This window comes from Catharus ustulatus, chromosome 8, assembly GCF_009819885.2.
Source record: "Catharus ustulatus isolate bCatUst1 chromosome 8, bCatUst1.pri.v2, whole genome shotgun sequence".
In the NCBI taxonomy this organism is placed as follows: domain Eukaryota; kingdom Metazoa; phylum Chordata; class Aves; order Passeriformes; family Turdidae; genus Catharus; species Catharus ustulatus.
The window spans coordinates 27,056,151-27,076,759 of record NC_046228.1 but is presented as its reverse complement, the minus strand read 5'-3'; the positions used below and the strand labels follow the sequence as shown (position 1 = coordinate 27,076,759).

Here is a 20,609-nt window from a genome sequence, read left to right as displayed (position 1 = left end):
AATCCTGTTTAATCTTTTGCAGGAATAAAGAAAAAGACAGCAGAGTATAGGGACAGTTGATTTCTGCTTTGCATTTTTTTCTTTGCTTTGCATCAGTGCTTAGGGAATAGGTAGACTTGAGTTAGAATTCTCTTGGCCATATTCCAGAATTACTGACAGACGTTGCACAGACCAGCTTCCAAGTGACAACCACCAACACCCAGGGACAGGTGGAGGCACGTGAGAGGTGGGGAACTGCTCATTTCAGGGGAAGTTTCAAGAAACTCTGCTGTTATCCAGCAAGAGGCTCAATGGCCAAGTCTGAGCAGACAGAATTCAAACTTTAAATGAAGAGCAAGTGGATGGTTTGTCATTGCACAAGTCAAGACAAAGCTTTCTCTTGGTGTTATGCAGATCAACCAAATGTTTTTGAGATACAGATTTGTTTACAGTGATGTAGCTCAACTGGCTTTTCCTAGTGTTGCGATGCATAGAAAAAGAGGCTGCTGCTGGGTTAGATAGTAACTTGGGGTCTCTGAATTGCCTGCTAGAGGCCTTTCTCTTTAGCTGCTGATTTTCTTACCTGATACAAAGGGGGAAACCTTACCAGGCAAAAAGTTAAGTCCCTAGCAAAATCTTAAAGCCAAGGTAGCTTGTGTTAACTCTTGTTGTTAGTTTTGTCTGAGGCAGGATTGGCAACAAAGGGGGACTGAATTCTCTCCTTTGAGTAGAAGGATCCTGCAGTCAGCTGAAGGTGGCAAACATTGAGGAGCCATTATGGATGCTTGCCCTGTATAGATCCTCTGCGATGTTGTCTTGAGTCCAGAGCTTTCCTAAAAAGGTTTCAAGGTAAAACAATGCCTGTGCAAACTGCCTGCTGCCTGGGAGGGATCCAAGTTGAAAAATGTGTCTTGTGAGCCCTTTCTCAAGGTCATCGGGACAGAAGGCAGGAAAGGAGTATCCCAGTTGAGTATCAGCTAATTCAATCTGGTGGTGATTCATGTTTCACATCCCAGAGTGGCTTGGTATTTCATGTATTTGTTACCTTTTATAGCAATGCAAAATACGTAAAATTGAGTTGTACAAATCACAATGACAGAACAATAGCTGAACGAAATCATGATATACTTCTCACTCAGCCTTAGCAGCCTTGGTGTTTTCCTGAAAATACCAGTAAAACTCATAACCCTGGGAATGTCTGTGCTCTACATTACTGGTCTTTAAAAGCCTGGTAAAAAAGGTAAATAGGCCATGGAGCAGATCCCAAAGATGGTAAATTCATTCTTTTAACAAATGTAGTTAAAACAAGACTCCTGCTAGTGCCTGGTAATATCAGTGGCAGTTTTGTGACTGGCTCCAGGAGCAGTGAAGTTAAACCACAGTTGTATGGCTCAGTAAGGTGCAGATATCTTCAATCTGAGAGCACCTTGGGAGCAGGAAGGAGCACCAGCCATAGCCTCAACCACCTAGGGGGAATTTTGACAGATGGTAAGAAAAACCTTTTCCACTTCTTGCTGCAACATTCTGGAACTATGTGAACTCCTATAACAATTGGTATGCTGTACTGGTCTTCCTCTGATTCCTGCACTTTTTGAAATTAACAATTGATAAATTCATTGGTCTGACAGAGATTTGGCTTCTTTATGTTCACATGGGAATTAGTTCTTAATTTATAAGTGAAGAGACTTATTTGTGTGAAAAGGTTTAAGAACTGTAAGTGTTTTTTCCCAGATCAACAGCTTGTCAGTAATTTCATTCAGTGTGGGGTAAAAAAGCCACTTCCAAAAACTGAAGAATTATTCTTAGTTCCACAGTAAGAACTATGTTTGTGTACATGTCTTCTTCTACAGATACTACATTTTTTGTTCAGACTGTCTTCTGTGTAGTCATTCCCCATCTGACACTTCCAGGCTTATGACTTGTGCCAGCAGTAGCTTGCAGACACTGCACTGGCATGGTGTGCTATGTTTCCAAAGTGCAGCTCAGCCTCTGAAGCAGGTCATGCTTTGGGTGCAAAGGCTGATGCAATGTAGCTTCCATAGTTTCACATCTGGTACTATTAAAATATATATATATATATAACTTTCACAGTTAGCACTGAACTTCATTTTGCCGGCAGGGCAATAGCTGATTTGGGCCACTTAGGATCTACTTCAGAAAACACTTCAACTTGAGTTTAACTGCAAGTACATTAGGATATCCAACTGTGATTAATGATCATGTTTTGGTATTTTTTCCTAGCCAGGCCTTGAGGCTGGATGGATCCTTTGTAAGATTTCCCCAGTCAGTCTGTGCTGGCTGCTCTCACCCTGCTGTGCCCTGCAGCACCAGCACTGACGTGAGGGATGGTGTTTGGTGTGAGATGTTGTCTCACTCTGCAGTGGCGGAGCAGGGCTCTGTCTACAGCATCTCAGAGAAACAAATAGGAAACAGGATTTCCCCTAACAGTCTGATTTTTCAGAAATGAACTGTTGTAATGGGATGTACAGCTGAGCAAACCACACAATATATACAGAATGACTTCACACTTGACAAACATAGCAGGTGGGACCTCAAGCTCCCTTCACCTGAGCACCAAGCTGTAGCTGGTTCTCTTTTTCTCAGGATTTACTAGAAATAATGTTCTTGTTACCATTTTGTGCAGGGTGGGTTCTGGTAACTGCCAGACCAAGAAACCTTGACCCTGTTTGTTTGCTCCAAACACTGTCAGCATTCCATGCCCTCCACCCTCAGGAGCCCAGGAGAGCTGGTGTGTTGCTCCTGCTGCACCCTTGGGAAGATGCCCTTTGAGGAACCCAGCTCTTCTGCTGAAGTCTCCCTCTTCACTGAGACCATCCTTCACTGAGACCATAGCAGCATATTTTAAAAACGCTGTCTGGAAATTCTCCAGACAGCTCCTTACCTACTGCTGTCATCGTCCTCCTCTCCCCCTCCCTTCTTAAAGGTTCCCAAGCAGATCTGTATCATTAATATTTCAGTATCAGCTGCACACGGGCATTGGCTACACTGCAGCACACTTCATCAATAAGAGCCAGCGAGGGCTGTGAGCTTTGCCACACTGCCTTCATCCAGCACAGGAGGAAGAGCAAAGGCAGAGCCTGCCAGAGCAGCAGAGTAGCTGCCGAGGGTAAGGCTGCATCTCGCAGTCCCAGCCTCGAGGTGTTTTTTGCTGCTTTTGCTCCCTCATTCAGATCATCCCAGATAATACCCTAGCAAGCAACAAGAATGGATGTCTTTAAGAAAGGTTTCTCCATTGCCAAAGAAGGTGTGGTGGCTGCTGCAGAAAAGACCAAGCAGGGAGTGACAGAGGCTGCAGAGAAGACCAAAGAAGGGGTAATGTATGTAGGTAAGAGAGAAATAGTTTTGATCTACTTTTGGGCATGAACAGATTGTCTCTGAGAAAGTCTGGGAAATTATATTGTGGCTGAAGCTTGGGAGTGACTAGCAGGATAGTCTGGATAAGACCCTGAGTTCTGCAAAGTTGCTGTGTGAACCTGAGGTACCACAGACTCCCTGTGCCTCAGTTTCCCCAACTGTATGCTAGGCATAGAAACCTCTGCTTCAGGGAAGGCAGAACGATGTTGAGGAACAGATGATCAGGTGTAAGGTGTGTTTGACTGTTCACTGACTGTTTGCAGGGTGAGTCAGGCACTCTCCAGGCAAATGAGCACTGCTGGTCTCTGCCTCACCTCCACGCTGGGAGGGACTCACTGAGGAGGTCCCTGAGAGGAGCACACGGTGCTAGGAAGAGGGGATGGCAGGATGCATCTGTTTCCCCACAAACAAATGGGTTTGTCCTGAAATCTTTCTCCTGTTCACCAACCTCTTTCGTTGCCCATGCACACATAAATCTTGCTTTACAAGAGACGCCCAAATTCCTTTTGCCCAAAGAATAGGATCTGGAAAACAGCATGCCTGATGTCCTGCCTAGAGACCTCTTTCACAGTTAATGGGCTGAGACCTCCCCTTTCAAGGTCACCCTCAAAACCCACTATCTCCACTTATCTAGCACATGCAATTATATGGCTGGATGGTCAGATATTCCATATAATACAAACTAAAGAGTCATAGATTCCCAAGACTGATTATCTCACTGCTGATTACTGAATTTCACACAGGTCTTTATTTTTGGTGGATGTGGGAGTGTTTCTTTCTGTAGGAAAGTTTACATTCAGGCTCTTCCTGCTATCATACTGCAACATCCACAGCTGTACTTAGCTACTATATTTAAAACTGCTCTATTGCCAGCAGCTACAGATATATATTTGTACATTGCAAATTAAATACAAAATTTGTATGTAGCAGGTCTAGCAAGGTCTTTATCTTGAATTTTTAAATACAGTAATTTCACGAATACAAGCCGCACCAATTTGACTAAGATTTTGCTCCTAAACCGGAAATGCGGCTAATAATCAGGAGCGGCTAATACAACCTCAGAAGTGCCTGCCAGAGTGCTGAGCCGAGCAGCTGCAAAGTCGGCATTTTGCGATTGTTACAAATCGCTACTTTGTTGCACCGCGGGTGGAGCCTGGCTCCCTGCCGGCAGCACGGGGGGCGGGGAGAGAGGCGGGAGAGCTCTCTTTCCTCCTCTGCCACAGCCCAGGGGAGAGACGGGGGGGGCCCGGCGCCGCCATTGCTGCAGCTCGGGGAGGAGAGGGGGGACCCGGGCCGGCCCTACCGCGGCCGGGGGAGGGGGGGGGGGGACCCGGGCCGCCCCTACCGCGGCCGGGGGAGGGGGGGGGGGGGACCCGGGCCGCCCCTACCGCGGCCCGGGGAGGAGAGGGGGGACCCGGGCCGCCCCTACCGCGGCCCGGGGAGGAGAGGGGGGACCCGGGCCGCCCCTACCGCGGCCCGGGGAGGAGAGGGGGGACCCGGGCCGCCCCTACCGCGGCCCGGGGAGGAGAGGGGGGACCCGGGCCGCCCCTACCGCGGCCCGGGGAGGAGAGGGGGGACCCGGGCCGCCCCTACCGCGGCCCGGGGAGGGGGGGGGAAGCGCGCGCCGCCATTGCTGTGGCCCGGGGAGCCGACGGGAGCCCCGCGCAGCCATTGCCGTGGCTCGGGGAGCCGACGGGGTGCTTTGTCCCCTCCCGCCGCCGCCCCGGCAGGAGCGGGGAAACTCCGTCCCTGCCCGCCGCCGGCGCCACGGGCGCGGGAAAGCTCCGTCCCCGCCCACCGCCGCTGCCGTAGGAGCAGGGGAAGCTCCGTCCCTGCCTGCCACCGCAGGGCAGCGCCGACCCGGGGTGACCGAGCCCAGGGGCAGCGGCGGCCAGCCCCGAGCTGCAGCACCGTGCTGGACCACCTGGCCCCGTCAGCGGCCCCTAGCGGGCCGAGCCTGCACAGCCTTAGCTCAGCCAGTAAACCCCGCCCTCCCGCCGTTCTGTTAATAATTGCACGCGGGTCCTCGCTGCGAACGACAGAGCGGCTTATATTCGTGTGCGGCTTATCTATGGACAAAAACCAAAATATTTGCCAACACCCAGAGATGCGGCTTATAGTCAGTGCGGCTTGTATTCGTGAATTTACTGTACTTTATTATTGACATGCTGGAAATTAATGGATGTAACAGTTCACATATCAATTTGAAGCTGACCCACAAGAAAAAAGGTAAGCAGCATACCTGTAAACAGCTAAACTAATTACAGTAAGTGAAACACCAGTCTAAGAAGTGTCATATGAGTGTCACATTGTGGCACTTCTGCTCCACCTGCTTCCAGATCTGAGTTGTGTCGGGGTTATTCAGAGTTTTTATACATAATTTCTCACATCTCTGTTTAGTCACGTTGTACAGCTCCATACTGTGACCTGGTTTTCATTGCTGCATAGCCAAGAGGTCTCTTTAGGAGATTCTGACCTTTTCAATGAGCCTAAAACTAAAAACCTTGAAACCTTAATCTCTGAATGAGGATCAAATAAGGATCAAGGTGAGAATTACATGCTGTCTCCTTTTTTTGGTTTGGTTGTTGGTATACTGTTAGTTCCTGCCCAGTCATGCACTGGACAGAGCTTTCCCTTGGCCTGATTCAATTCCTGTTGGGAAGCTCCCCCCTTTAGGGAAAACTCAGTCTTTCACAGGCAGGAAAAGTAAAGGCCAGATGCTGATTAGCTCAGAAAATGGAGGTTTTGTTTTAGTAGCCAGAGAAGGTGGAGGTGTGGTATACTGTTTAAAACTGGAATGATTAGTATGTTGTTCATGCTGCCTTTTGTGACTCTGTGCCACATAAAGAGTAAATCAAAGTCCTGAACTGTTCCTTCCTTGCTTCTTCCCTAGCACAGCCCTATCCCAGCAGCTTCATCTAGAGCATTAGGTGATGAGAATTGAATTTTTGGATGCTAGGAGAGAATAATACTGTACTGAACCTCAAAGGTCTTTTGAGAACATCAGGAAAGAGAGCAAAATACCCAGGGCCTAGGATGGATGAAGTGAATGAATCCCTGACTTTTATTCAGGTTTGTGTTAATTCATTGCTGACTCTCTGAGAAGGATTCCAAATGTCTGGGCACAACCATCACATCTGGTGAGTCACTTGCTGCTGCCCAGGAGAATAAAATAATGCTCACTCAGAGGTATCTGTGGAGTGAACAGCATCACTGGGACACTGTGGCCACCTTGTCCCCCCCTCTGATCCACACAGGTTCAGGTCCCACAGCCCCTGCCAGAGCAGGAGATGCCTCCCTCTGTGCTGAGCTGCAGTGCAGTGCTCCTGCCCTGCCCCAGCCTTGCTGAACTGCTGGGGTGGAGAAAAGAGTGCACGACAAGAGAGGGAGAAATCCTGTACCATGGGTCACCTGTGCACTTGGTGAAATCACCATCTGCTCTCCAAATTCTAGCAGCCTCTGAGTGTGCTGAAGTGTCAGGAGATCCCTGCACGATTAGTGTGGATCCAGAAGTTGGTTCAGTGGGCTTTTTTTAAAATTAGGTTTGAATAGGGGTGTCAGTGATGCTGAAGTTAATTAATGAATTTAATGCAAAGCCACATCAGAGTATTGAGTCATTAGTACTGTTTAATGCTATAGTTCGGGAGCCTCAACAGAGAATGCACTTCTAGTTTTCCAGAATGATTTTCAACAGTGTGTTGCAGAAAGCCCCGGTACACCAAGCTGTGTTTAAACTGAGTGATTCCTGCAGGACATAATGTACATCAAAACATCCCTTTCTGCTCTAGACCTTCTCCAGGGCACAGCACTCCACCAGCTCGGTCCCACCCTGGCGGTCCCAGAGCTCTTGCGGATGACTCACGGCACTCAGAAGAGGCAGGATGCATGAACTTTTAATTCTGGGTACAGAAGCTGCAGGCAAGGACTAATGAGTGAAATGAGATTGAGCATCAGGTGATTGCTTTCTGATTCAACAGATGCGGGTTGCTGGCAGGAGCGTGCGCCGGAAGGTCGGGTTTCATGCGGCGCATAATGGATGGGAGCCTGAGTCATCGGGTGTGGCTGGGCTGGGAGGATGGGGCGAGCTCTCCCCAGGCTGCAGCAGTGACTCTTCCCAATGACATTGCTCCTATCATGAAATGGATTCGGATGTTTTTCTTCTATCTGCCTCCCTCCTTTCTGGAGTTATTTTCCATACTTAAATATAGCACCTGCCCACTCCCCTCCCTCATAAAATAATTGAGCCCAGATAATCACCTTAAAAAGTCTGGCAGAAAAACATACAAAAGTGCAGCTCTTGTCTCACTGAGCATGTTTACTGCAAAAATGCAAAGGCATGAAAGGCTGGTACAGCAAATCATGTACTTTGCTTACCTATCAATTGCTGTTTGACCAAAAAGCAGCAAAGGGCTAAGCTTGAGCATCTGGGTCTGATATGAGACAACCTTGTATGTCAAATCAATATTGTGACAGCCTTTTCTTGGAATGGTACTGGGAGGGAAAATGAAGCAGAATGGTGTCTGAACTGAACCTTGTGTATTTGGCCCATTCAGGGGCTCACATTTGTGGCTTGAGACTTCCCCCTGCTCTGCTAGTGCTGAACTTCTGCACACGTTTGTGTGTCATGGGCACCATTACTAAATCCAGTTCACAGCAGTGCACATGTGCATCACTAGGAACTGCAGCTTACAGCAGTAACAAGTTAAAGGTACAAAGATTTCATCTCTTGACTTCTGAGACAGTTTGGGAGGGTGGAGCGAAATGTTGAGGGCATATTGTAGTAGAAGAGTTTTGTTCTGCCCCAGGCAAACATTGCAACCACCACTATAAATCAACAATTGAGAATTGAATTCAATAATACATAACATGTAGAACAGAACAGAGCTGGGCTGGACCTGTTGTTATCAGGGCACTGCACCTGTTTTGCTTTTCAGGCTGTTAATGCGAATGAGCTGTGGTTTGTAGCTGATTTCTCCCATTACACCCATGGATGCTCCACTCTGATGGAGTCAAAAATCTGCCTGATTGTTGTCCATTTTAATAATTTTGATAGTTGGCCATAGAAATCCTTTTGTTGTGTCAGTAGGGGAAACCTGAAGAGAACCTGTATAGGTGCAGATGATTTGCAATACACAGTAAAGTGGGACCAGTGGAATATTTTGGCTTGTGTTTGTTTAACTTCCAAGAGAGATAAATTTGATCCTTTATTTTTTAAATGTGTAAAACACCTAGCTACCATGGGGGCTGCCCATCTACCATATGATTTTAACTGCAGCAGTATCAAGTAGAAGGGATATATAGCTTGTCACTTCAAGCATGGAGGAAAATCACAGAGATTAATTATTCCCTAGGGCTATTTGTGTTGCAAGCAGAATGCCTTCACATCCTGTTAGCTTTTCTGCATTGAGAACAGTGAGATAAATTACAATGTAAGCATACATATGGTGTATTTTCATAATTTGAGATAAAACCATCTGCTGTCTGTGTATTGCTGTGAGCAGGCACTTACAGCCTAGGCTGAGGAACCAAACTGGGAATCTAGTAAGTAGGTATGTAGTAGGTGGGTGGTGGTACTTTCAGGTTTCTCCAGTCTTTATTAGTGGAATAGAATGAGACTTTAAATGACCACTGCAGCAAGTATCCTGCTGAAAGGCAGGGGAGAGTCATGGATGTGATTTCTTGTCTTCCAAGAGTAGGTGAGGTTTTACCCAGTGATTTTATTTTCAGTCATTTTTACAACTAGCTTAAAGTTGATTTACCACTACTCAACTGCTCATTTTGGAAATACTGCAGGGATAATTTTTCATAATCAAGATTTTTCAGGTCTAGGCATCTCCAGAGAATTTGCTGTTGCAGCTCTCCCAACTCTCAACACAAAGGTACTCATTGGCTTTACTGGAGGGGGAAGCTGGTCTCTTTTCTGATTCCATAAATGGTTTGTGTCTGAGCAGGAGATTCCAGCAGCACCTCGGCTCCCGACTGCACTTCCTCAGAGCAGGAAGCCATCTGTGTCCAGAATCAGTGTGTGATTTCCAGGCAGCACTGATGGATTGTGTTTCCTTTCACAGGCACCAAGACCAAAGAGGGTGTAGTGCAAAGTGTGACCTCAGGTAAGTGCACAGCCTGAGAGGGATGTGGGAATCTGTGGTGATTGTTAGACCTCTTGGGAAGGCCATCACCCCTGCCAAGTGGGAGGTCTCTGTGGGACACCACTGATCTGCCTGACCTTTCCACTGATAAATGCAGGCTGCTTGCCAGGAGTGATGGTTCAGGGTCTGGCATTTGCAGTGGACACGGATGGGAGAAAATATTTAATCAGTAGAGTAGGTAAGAAAAAATCACAGAAAGGTTACTTGGCAGACTGGGATGATTCACAGCAATTTAGACATTTCACAATGTCAGGTGCACAGCCCAGCACGCAGAGAGGATTTACTTGCATCAGCTGCTGTCTGGCCAAAACTGGTCTTTGGGAGAGTCCTGTCAGGCGTTTGCTGGGTCAGGGACCCAAAGGGTTCCTTCTCCATCTCCAGCTCCAAGGCAGAGCAGCCATATGGACTGTCCTGAAGGAACATGAATGGATCCTTTCCCTGGAGAATTTCATAACTATTGCTTTTTTCTGCCAAGGGCTATTAAATCAAACAGAAGGTAACCTGGAAGAGGTCATGCACAGTCTGCAATGCAAAATACCTTATTTACACTGTTGTCCCTTAGTAATAGGCAATGAATTTTTCTTTCTCTGGTTGCTCACAAAGATTGACAGGCTGCAGTGCTGCTCTCTAAGCAGCATTTTGTGCCAGACAAAAATCCTCACGTACACGACCTAAATTCAGACATGATCTCATCTAAAAAGTCCAAATGAGGACTGCATCAGGACTAATTTCTTCTTTTAAATCAATGCAATAATTTTGTCATCCCAGGGAATTTGGCAGCCTTCTGGCAGTGTCTAGTTTGCTGACTTTTCTGCTTTTGTTGAAACTGCAGTTGCTGAGAAGACCAAAGAGCAGGCCAACGTGGTGGGAGAAGCTGTAGTAGCCAGCGTGAACACAGTGGCAAACAAGACTGTAGAAGGAGCAGAGACCATCGTGGCCACTACAGGAGTTGTAAAAAAGGTGTGTTTGTTTCTTCTGTGATGAGCAGGAGAGAAGAGCTTTTAAATTACACTTAAACTACCTGCAAATACTTACAGTTGATGGTTTTACTTATTTAACGAAAGGCTTTCAGCAATATCTGCTTTTGTATAATACTTAATATTATCATATAATGCTTAATACAGTCACAGAATTATTTAGCTTGAAAGGAGATCATCTAGTCCAACCCCCTTAGGGCCAGTGAGAAAGGACTGTCCCACTGGGTTTTGAATATCTCCATGGAAGGAGACTCCACAATATCCCTGGGCAGCCTGTGCCAGTGTTTGACCACCCTCATAGGAAAAAAGAGAATTGTTTTCTTCTGTTCAGATGGACACATTAACCACTTGGTGCCCGTTGTGTCTTGTCCTGTCAGTGGGCACTGCTGGCAAGAGTTTGGCTCTCAACTTTCTTATGAACGTAGGAAAACATTTTCCCCAGAGGCTTGAGTAGAAATGTGTCTGAGTGGCAGTGAACAGCTGGGCTGAGTCAGAGCTCAGGGATGTGCAGATTGGGAAGGCACGGCAGCCAGCAGTTGCCCTCACTCCTGTGCAGTGCAGGTGGGATGCACAGGCTTGCCCTGGCCACGGCAGCTCCAGAGGCAGCAGAGGGCAGCAGCAAGTCAGGCACAGCCTGGTTCCAGCAGAAGGCCTGACCCTGCTGCTCTGCTTCCTGCTGGTTTGACAACAACCGAGTGCTTATTGATAGAACGCCGTGTGACCCAAATTGTGTACGGATTAAGCCAGATTCAGACAAGGCATCTTCTGTCCTCCAGCCTAATTTGACAAAAGGGGCTTCCTCAAGTGAGGGGATTAAGGGGCATGTGAAGGAGCAGAACAGCTCCTTAGGTGAAGGCAGTGTTGATCATTAGAGGAGATGCTTTGGTAACAAACAGCACCCATTTGTACAGCAGAGGCCAATACTTGGCAGCCCTTTGGTAGACCAGTCTCGTTCCCCTCTCAGAGAGTGTGATCGGTGCTGTTGATGGCCACATGAGCTTTATGAGTCACAACAAACCCAGAATCAAAGCAAAGTCAGGCTGGCCAAAATTGTTTTAATTGTTCAGATAGTCAGCTGATTAATTTCCTGACCTGCACATAAACACATTGTGATGTGAAACAAAACTTCTACACAGCATATAAATCCTGAGAGAATAGGGTAACAAAAGAGAACAGCAGCTACAAGTGACGCAAAATGTCCTCCTGAAAGCATGTGGAAAGGGCAGATACAGGAGTTCTGCTAAGCCCTTGGGATAAATTTAATCTCTGTTCCCACAGGGAACAGCAGTTAGGCTTCAGGAGTGCAAACAGCAATTCCTAATTCCATGGGGCCAGAGCACCCCTTCCTACCTTTAGACTGACTGTGGGGTGATTGACCCAGGAGAGTGAGGAATTTGCTGATGGTAGGAATCCCTGCTGCAGATAGTGAGCAGATAATTTCCCCTCCAGCAAGGACTGAGCAGTAGCAATCCTCTTCCCTTTTCCTCCTGAGTGAGAACCCCACCTCAAAGACTCACAGCTACATACAGCTAATTTCAGCACTTAAACCAGTGCAGGTTTTCCAGAGAGCATCTGAACAGTTGTTCTGATGTCTTCGTTGATGTCTGATTGCTTAGACTTAAAATGGAGATTGATTAAGAAATAAAAAATTAGGACGTGTCACATGCTAAAGGGCAGACTAAATGGAGCCAGGAAACTGCTTTGGATACAGCATCATGGTATCATGCCAAAGAGCAGAGGTGGGCAGCAGACTCAAAACAGGAGGAGAAAAACAAGACAAATCACAGGAGAAAAAAATTCAGGAAAAACATTTGTTTCCGTGAAAGAGGGTTCATCTTTTCTGCTGGTATCTTTCAGCTTAGGAATGCAAATCTTTTATTCATACTCACCTTTTAGATCCAGGTAGACACAGAAGATTGAGCTCCACATGCACATCGAGTGCATCCCCACAGCTAATGGGTAATTGCCATGGAGCCAAAGCTGCCCCAGAGGGAGGGCCCTGGAAGGAGTATAAGGAGCTGTGCTGGGCTCTCAGCACCAGCTGTTTTTTCTCCAGAACTGCTCCTATCATGGTACACAATTTACTAATGGAAATACATCCAGAGTTTGCCAATAGCAGCACCAGGCACTGTAATGCATTTGGGAGACCCACTGGAGATATATCAAGTGAAAATGTATAACTTTTAAATTTTTAAACAGAGAATACCCATTGTTATAATCCTGCAGTCCTGGAATCATCACAAGCATTTGAGCCCCAGAAGTTTGAGAAAGCATCCAGTTGCATCCAGTCCTGAGACTTGTTTGTGCTTCATACCATCCTCCCTCTTTCTAATTACACAGAGCATTTGCCAAGATCTTATTTGGGTTTCAACTATCTCCAGTGTTGTTCCCTGCTATAGAAGGGCTGGTCAAAGTGCCAGGGATCTGTGAATGCATGGCACTGAGCAGTGCTGGAGTGACTCACGGTTGGGCACTCGAGGGGCCTAGAAGGAACGTCCCCAGTGACTGCTCCCAGTATTAATATCAATTACAGAGAGCTTGTTGCCATTTTATCTGTGCATTTGACAGCTGGGATCAGTGGCAGGTACACATTAGGAAAGAGAGGGGTACTCTAAGGTTCTTGGGTTAAGTTTTGCTCGGGATAGCTGTGGGGTGCAGGTGTGACTTTGACCATGGAAAATAATTCAGCCCTTTGTTGCATCATGGCAGGCACTGAAATGTGGACCCCCTGGCAGCCTGCTGCTCCTTACTGTCCTTGTGGGGAGAACTCAGAGCCACACAGAAGGAAATGGGGCTGAAGTAACCCTACATTTATGGAGGGGTGCCAAGCACCAGTGAGAACGACCTTGAGTAGTGCTGACACTGCCTGATAGGGCTTTGGCACTGACCTGGTCACTGCTGAGTACCACAAAGTATTGACTCATTTGGGGGAGTTTTTAAGAATTAATTTAAAAATCTGTAAATGAAGAGATTATAAACCCTCCACAATTTTTCTGATAGAAAAAGGACTTAAACCAGTCAGTAGAGTGTTCTGTCTGTGGCTTTGCACCCATCCCCAGCCCTGCGGTGGACATTAAGAGATTCCAGTGATATAACCACCCACTAAATACCCCTGTCTTAGAAGAGGATTAATTCTTCATCTGTATGACACAGCACAGAGCTTGCTGCAATGCAGACACCACGTGGTTGGGAACAAGCCCATGTACATACACATGCTCTCAAAATGTCCCTCAGGGTTTGGAACAATTTCCCAGGTAACTGATGCTTCCCTTCACCCTCCACCTAAATCTTCCCTTTAGATCTATTTGTCCTGTCAGTTTTTATGACTTAGTTGTCAGTTCATGACTCTGTCACTTTGAATTGGGTCTGATCTTTTTTTCACTTCATCCCATTAATTGAGCATTTGTCAGTTATGTGCAACTGCTGGGTGTGTTTGCTGGATCACAGCATTTCTGTGCACTTGATCTGGTGCACATGAGCCACACCCACGCCATGGCTCATCTCTTTCATAACAACTGCACATCTTGAATGTGAAAGGCTGCTCTTCATGGCCTTAATTCCCTTCACTTACACCCTGAGATGTCTCTGATGCAAAGAGTCTGTTGCACGGAAGGAATTAGAAGCAGAAACTGAGTGACCTTCCTGTTCAAGTTAGATTGGGCTGGGCAGGTGTGACAGAGAGAGAGCAACCAAGGGCATCTGAGAAGCCACCAAGGGCAGAGCTGCCGAGCTGGAAGAGCAGGGAAATCAGCAGCCAAACTACCCAACAATTAGGTAGAATAAACAGTTGAAACTTATTTCCCTTTGTATTCAAGCTTCCCTGTACTTAGTTGATGCAGTGATGCATCCCAGTGGCATCCCTGCACATGTCATGGAGCACGGCAGACTGCAAAAGCAGCATGGAGTGGGGTACTCTGCACCTTTTCTGTGCTTCCCTCTCAGTCTCATTAGTCCATCCAGGCAGACATTTTCCCATGTAAAATAGCTGAGTTAGTGGCACTGGTGAAGCCTTAAAGCCTACAAAGCCATGGATGTGCTTCATTGCTCAAGGCTGTACCCCAGCAATCCCATGTATCGTTTGTATAAGCAGTCGCAGGAGACTCTCAGAGAGTCTGGCTGTGAGCTGGATAAAAACAAAGCCACCCCAAAAATCTATCTGGAGTCGTAGGGTAAGACAGGAATCCTGCATGCCCATCTATCCTGTTGGTGGGTCCACTCACTTTAATCAAGGGTTGACCCCTTAGTCAGAGCTGTTGGCATCACTGAGCACACTCAGCCTGGAACCTCTCCAGGACAACTCGTCCACAGGACCTGCCAGGCTGCCTGAGGGTTCCCTAGGGAGTGGTTTGGGGATGCTGCCAGGCAGCATCGTGTTTGCTCCAGCACCCAAGGACAAGAGCACTACAGGAGGCTGAACCTCTCCACCTTATGCAACTGATGTCTATTTGAGGGCTCTTAGATTTGTAGCAGATCAGGCTGCCAGGGAACTTCTCTGGCTTTACAGCCATAATAATAATATAAAGGAATCTTGCTTGCCACTGAATTTGTTGAGATTTGACGGGTGTATTCCAGTATCCAATATTTGGACTGCTTTCTCTGTTATATAAGGAAGATAAAAAGATTTTTTTTGTCCAAATGTTTGGGGACAGCAACAAAAATCCCACTGGCCTGTAAGATAATATGACAGCAGACAAGTCAATTCCTGAAGAGTTGAAAAAGCAAATTTCATAGAACATGTGAAAATGAGAAATCTGAGGAATTAAATTGTAATTAATTTCTTCCAGTATTTCTGAGCTTTTAAAATCAGTTTTTAAAAAACTTATTAAAATATCTGAACCCAGAAGCCTATAGTACAGTCTATTTAAGATCCATTAGCATTACACAGGAATATTTTTATAAATGGCTGGTCTTAATTTGTTGAGTTTTTAATTGTGATAGTTGAACATGTACCTCTGTTTCATAACCTTGTCAAAATATTGTATTTCATATATATAGATCTCCTGTGGTTTATATATTCTACATAAAACAATATTTTAAACCACACAAAATATTTAAAAACGTGTACTATTCTTGGAAGGAATTCTGAGGTTTTGTGTTTCACTTAACTATTATGTTCAAGTACTTCAATTTCCTTCTTCACTAGCAAAAAAAGATTCAACTTTTCAAAGCCCACCCAAAAATAGAAGAAAATAGCCCATAGCAAACTAAATATTTATTTTTTTTCATTAAAATACTTTTTTCTAAGAAAGCACATAATTTCAGACAGGAAATATTTGGCTCACCCTTTAAGAGCAGGAGAAGTGTTACTAATTGCTTCATGGTTTCAACATGCCTTTTGCTTAAAATATGTTACCCCTTTTAATGAGGAGATGAGCGCTGACAGGAATGGGAAAACTCTTGCTGCCACCCAAGGAAGTTGGATTTTCACCCCTTCCTTCTTGCCCAGCATTGTCCTGTGAGTCAGTGTTATGACTGGAGCTGGTGCCCAGGAATTTCTGGCTCTTTGAATAAATTGAAGACCCCTACACCACATGGTCCTCCTCTGCATGTTGTCTCCTGAGCAGTCCCTGAAATCCCCAGCCAGCTGACACCCATCAGAAGAATGCAGCCCTTCCTCATCTCCTGCTCCCTATTCTGGGCAGGGTGGAAGCGCGTGAGAAAAAGGCTGTGAAGCGACATCCCTAACACAGACTGACACCTCTTCATCCTGCTATTGTGCTGGTTCCTCCAACACTGCTTAGATAACACCCTGCAGAAACTCAGTAGTTTCCCTTTCTAAAAATAGATGGTTGAATTTTAGCCTTCTGAGCAGTCTTGGCAGAGAGCACTATTTAAGGGATCTAACAAGCAGCAAAATAGCTGAACAGGGATTCTCCAGCCCACCCATTGCTCTTGGATACAGCGTCCCAAAGGTGGTCCTGAGAGAGGTGTCCCTCTCCCAAAACTCCTGCCACATCTACCAAAGCCGAGCTCCCTGCCCACAGGAACAATAGGTGCTCATACCCTGTAGAAAGATGGAGTGCACTGCCCTGGTCCGTGTTCCTGTGAGCTGTTCCCCAGTTTTCCCAATGCAGCTCAGCACCTTAGGCAATTGCCTTTGATTGACCTTCATGATTTCACACAGCAGCTGGTAACTTCACCTGCAAAGCACTATGAAATACTGCTGTTGCAGCTATTGTCAGTGGCTTGCATTGGAGGTTTCTTTCCTTTCCACCTAATGGCCAAAAATCTGTAAAGCTTCAAAATACAATTTGAGGCTATTTGCCTGTTTTGGCCTAATGGGCGCTGTTGAGTTATAAGGTGTAGATATGCAAAATGTAATATAAATGCAAATGTAAAGTGCTTTAAAGCCACAGGCTGGATCCTGAGGCTGGATGAGCATCCATAAATTCAGAGTAGTGAGCTATTTGCTGGCAGCAGGAGAGCTGACTCATTCCAGAAAGACTGTGACCGAGTGGCTCCTCAGAGCAGTGGCCTCCCCTGAAGAGCTGCAGGTCTCTGCAGGAGAAACTGCCTTCCATGATGTGCAGTTTGATGGCATTTGGTTACCTGGGCTTGCTTAACACAACTCAGGCTGATACCAGCAATAATCATTTCAGCCAACAATGCAGTGCAAGTTAAGGGCATTTTCCTTAGGAAAAGGTGGTCACGCTGTGCTGCTCATCTGGAGACACCATGGTGCTCTCCACAAACAGACTGATTAGCTCTGGTCTCAGCAGGGAGATGGAGAAATGCCTGCAGCTGTGACAGACATCAGTACAGGGCTGCAGCTCGTACTTTGGCTATTTTCTGTCTCCAGTGGATTGATCTCTCAGTAGGTTGTGTGGAGAGCAGGAAGCCCATAGGTAGGACAAGCAGGTTGCAGTGCTTCCACCTCCTGGCTCCCCTTGCTGCCACAAATGGATCTGAAGTTTAATTTCCAGATTAAATTTTCATGGACTCCACTTTGTATCTATGTAACTCCATCTACTTTTCCCTTTTTACTTCACATCACCTTTTTATCCCAAATTCAGTCCAAAAAGCAGTGGGGGTGATAGGGATATTCTCCTACTAATGAGAACAGCTGTGACTGGACAGGAAAGGACTTGTGAGTAAAGGAAAAGAGTTCCCTAAACACATGGAGCATAAAGTTCTGTTTACAGTAGGTTTGGCAGGGACATTAATTTTCATTGCATCAGCAACAGCACCAAGTACCAAGCCTTGTGTTTCCAATATGTTGAAATTCATAACTTTGCCTTCCATGCAAAATTTACTTTTCCTTTCCATAATATATATGTCTCTGGTTCCTTCTATGGTGGCCCTGATCATGCAGCAGTCATTCAGGGAAACTGCTGGGTACATATACTTGAAGGGAACAGAGAAGCTTTGTAATGTTAGTTGAGTGAACTCAACTAAAATTACAGTAAATCCAGTATGGTCAGGATTTTGTCTTCTCTTCCCATGCAGCCAAATTGTGTTAAACGTAATTACCTGGAAATGTAACTTTTTTCTCTTCTTTTGTGAATAGGAAGGTAGCTGAAAGACATAGGCAAGTAGCTAGAAGAGCCCAAAATATTTAAGTAAATGCTTGGACTCAAACAAAAAGAAAAGCTTATCCTTTGATAGTGATATTTTATCTGAAGCATGACATTACCAGCACCCCAGTACTGCTATATCTTTAATTATTTTTAGTGTATGCAATGAGTGTTTAGGGCAAGATAATGCAGGGAAAGGCTGGATATAGCCTTGCTATATGTGAATTTATTTGTTCCTCCCAAATTTCTTCACACTGAAGGAGTCAAAACTCTGGTATCAATGACAGAAAAAGAACTGATTTTCTGTATCAAAAAAGACTCTAAACCAGGCTGTAAGGAATTGACTTGGCTTTTTCATAGATATCTGCTCTATCCAGCTGCACAACAGAAATGGATTTCAAGCAGTATCTGCCATCTATCAAAGCTGCTATTTTGCTTGGGGCTGTAATGCTCAGCCCCATCTAGTGCAGTCTGTCTAAGATTAGGGGATGACTCTGCATGTGGCAGCAAGGACAAACATCTTGCTTGTGACTTGGCAGGAGGACCTGGCAGCGCCGCAGCCGCCCGACCAGCCCAGGATGGAGGGAGAGGGGGCCCCAGCAAGCCCTGGCGGAGAGGTGAGTGGTGCCACAGCCTGCTGCCCTGGCTCTCTGTGCCACACCTGGGCTCCTTCTGCATTCCTGATTCCACCCCTGGCAGAATCTGCCCTTGCCTCCTGTGCCTCTAGAACTGTATCATGCAAGGAGCACATTGCTGTTCCCACTTTCCTGAGGTGTTGGATAAAAATTTGGGCTCATCTGTTCTTGTTTTTGCCACTTCCTTAAATTGGAATTTTCCATGAGTGACAGATGTACAGATTGCAAGGCTGCCTGATTTGAGTTGATTTTGGGGTGTAAATGCACATATAGAAGTTAATGCTGTCCTGTGGTTCTGTCATCACACTTTTTCCTGTTTGCAGCCATGCTTTAGAAGAGATTTAGATAACAAGTTTGGTTTATCTGTAAGTTTTTCTGCATTTAAATGAGTTTATTTAATTTTTAAACTGTTCTACCTGCCATGTTCTTTTGAAGTCCTGGGTCAAACATTAGTCTCTGGGCCAATTTCAGCTCTTGAACAAGGATGACTTTTTGTTCAACGTGGACAGCAGGAGCAAACACTTCTCATGTGGTATTTCCTTTATAATTTCAGTGCTAAGACCTTGTCTGCCCCTTCCACAAATACTGCATGTGCCCAAACCCTACAGGTTTCAGCCTTTCTAAAGCTCAGGCTGTTTTCATGGTCCCCAGAGCTCCCAAAAGTCTCAGCTTGCACCTACCACCCTTTTCCAGCCATCACCCCCCCTGCCAGTCCCAGAAATGGGCCCCATATCCCACTGTGGCATGGCTGCACCAGTGCTGATGTCAGGCTGGGTCAGGCAGGAGCAGACCCAGGAGTACAAAGCAGGACACCCCTGCCAGTGGAACCTGGCCCCACATTAGCCTGACTTCCACCACATGTGAATTCCCAGCCTCATTTTCCCCAGAGGTCTGAGTTACAGCAGCAGCGTGTCTGGTTTCCAGAAGGAATGGATAATTCATTTATTTTCTGCATCACCTGTAGTTCTCATTGTTTTCTAGCTGTTTGTGGGGTTTTGTATGGTGGCTATCAGCATTGATTTTTCTCCTAAATTTATTTTTATATGTTTTCCACTGGAAATATTTACCTATTTTCTTATCTATCTTCTCTCACAGGGTGAAACTGAAGGTAATCCATCAAGTTAGGGAATTCTTGCCCAAAAGAGACCGTTCCAAGAGCATACATGGAAGTATTAGCTGACACCACAACAGGAAAATCCCACTTTCCATAGACTAACTACATCCAGCTCTGTAGTCTTGCACTTGCCTCATAAACAAGTCGTACAATACATGTAAGCCAGACTCCTCTAATTGTAAGTAACTGCAGGTGTGTACTGGGCTGTGTGTCTTCCCCAGCCTCCCTCCTGGCCTCCCAATTGCTTTGTATATTTTGTTTGGACTCACAAATCTGTGTCTTGCGTCCATATGCACTGGCACTTGGGATCTCTAGCCAATGTGGAAATACTTTTTTTTTTTAAACTAATAAAAAGTGTTTGAACAAGTTTTTTGTCTTTCAGTTTTGTTTGCACATTTTAGATGTGGATCCCCTCCCAACATTCTTCCCGTGAAAGTGCAGTATTAGGATACTCAAAACTGTAAGGGCCTTAAATCATGTTGTAAGAGATGAAGAATCATGAAAAACTATATTTCTGAAGACATTACTGTAGGTAGGCTGGCTTTCTCTCAGGGCTGAAAAACAAATATTTCACTTTTTAAATACTTGCCATGTTTAAGAGAGAATGTGGAGGTGATATTGGATGAAAGGAGGCTTTTTAAAGGAACGTGAAAGTGATGTTGAGCTCAGTTTATTCTGTTTGCACCAGAGCGCTTTGACAGTCCTGACATCAGGATGTAACAAGCTGCCAGAAGCTAATGAAAGAAATGTGATGGGCACCAATCGACCTGATCAGAAGTGCACAGCTGCTGGCAGGGACAGGCAGGGTTGCTGTGAAGTGTGTGAGTGTGAGGGCAGGTGCCAAAGGAGAATCTCTGGTGCAGCAT

General features: G+C 45.8%; 1 protein-coding gene across 1 annotated transcript; it reads left to right on the top strand.

Annotated features, from left to right (window-relative positions):
* Positions 1-2,972: 2,972 nt before the first annotated feature.
* SNCG (synuclein gamma) lies at positions 2,973-20,109 on the top strand. Its single transcript, XM_033066771.2, has 5 exons — positions 2,973-3,325; positions 9,423-9,464; positions 10,336-10,463; positions 18,534-18,611; positions 19,725-20,109. Exons 1-5 carry the CDS (start codon positions 3,205-3,207, stop codon positions 19,752-19,754), a joined length of 399 nt encoding a protein of 132 aa, XP_032922662.1. The 5' UTR covers positions 2,973-3,204; the 3' UTR covers positions 19,755-20,109.
* The last annotated feature ends 500 nt before the right edge of the window (positions 20,110-20,609 follow it).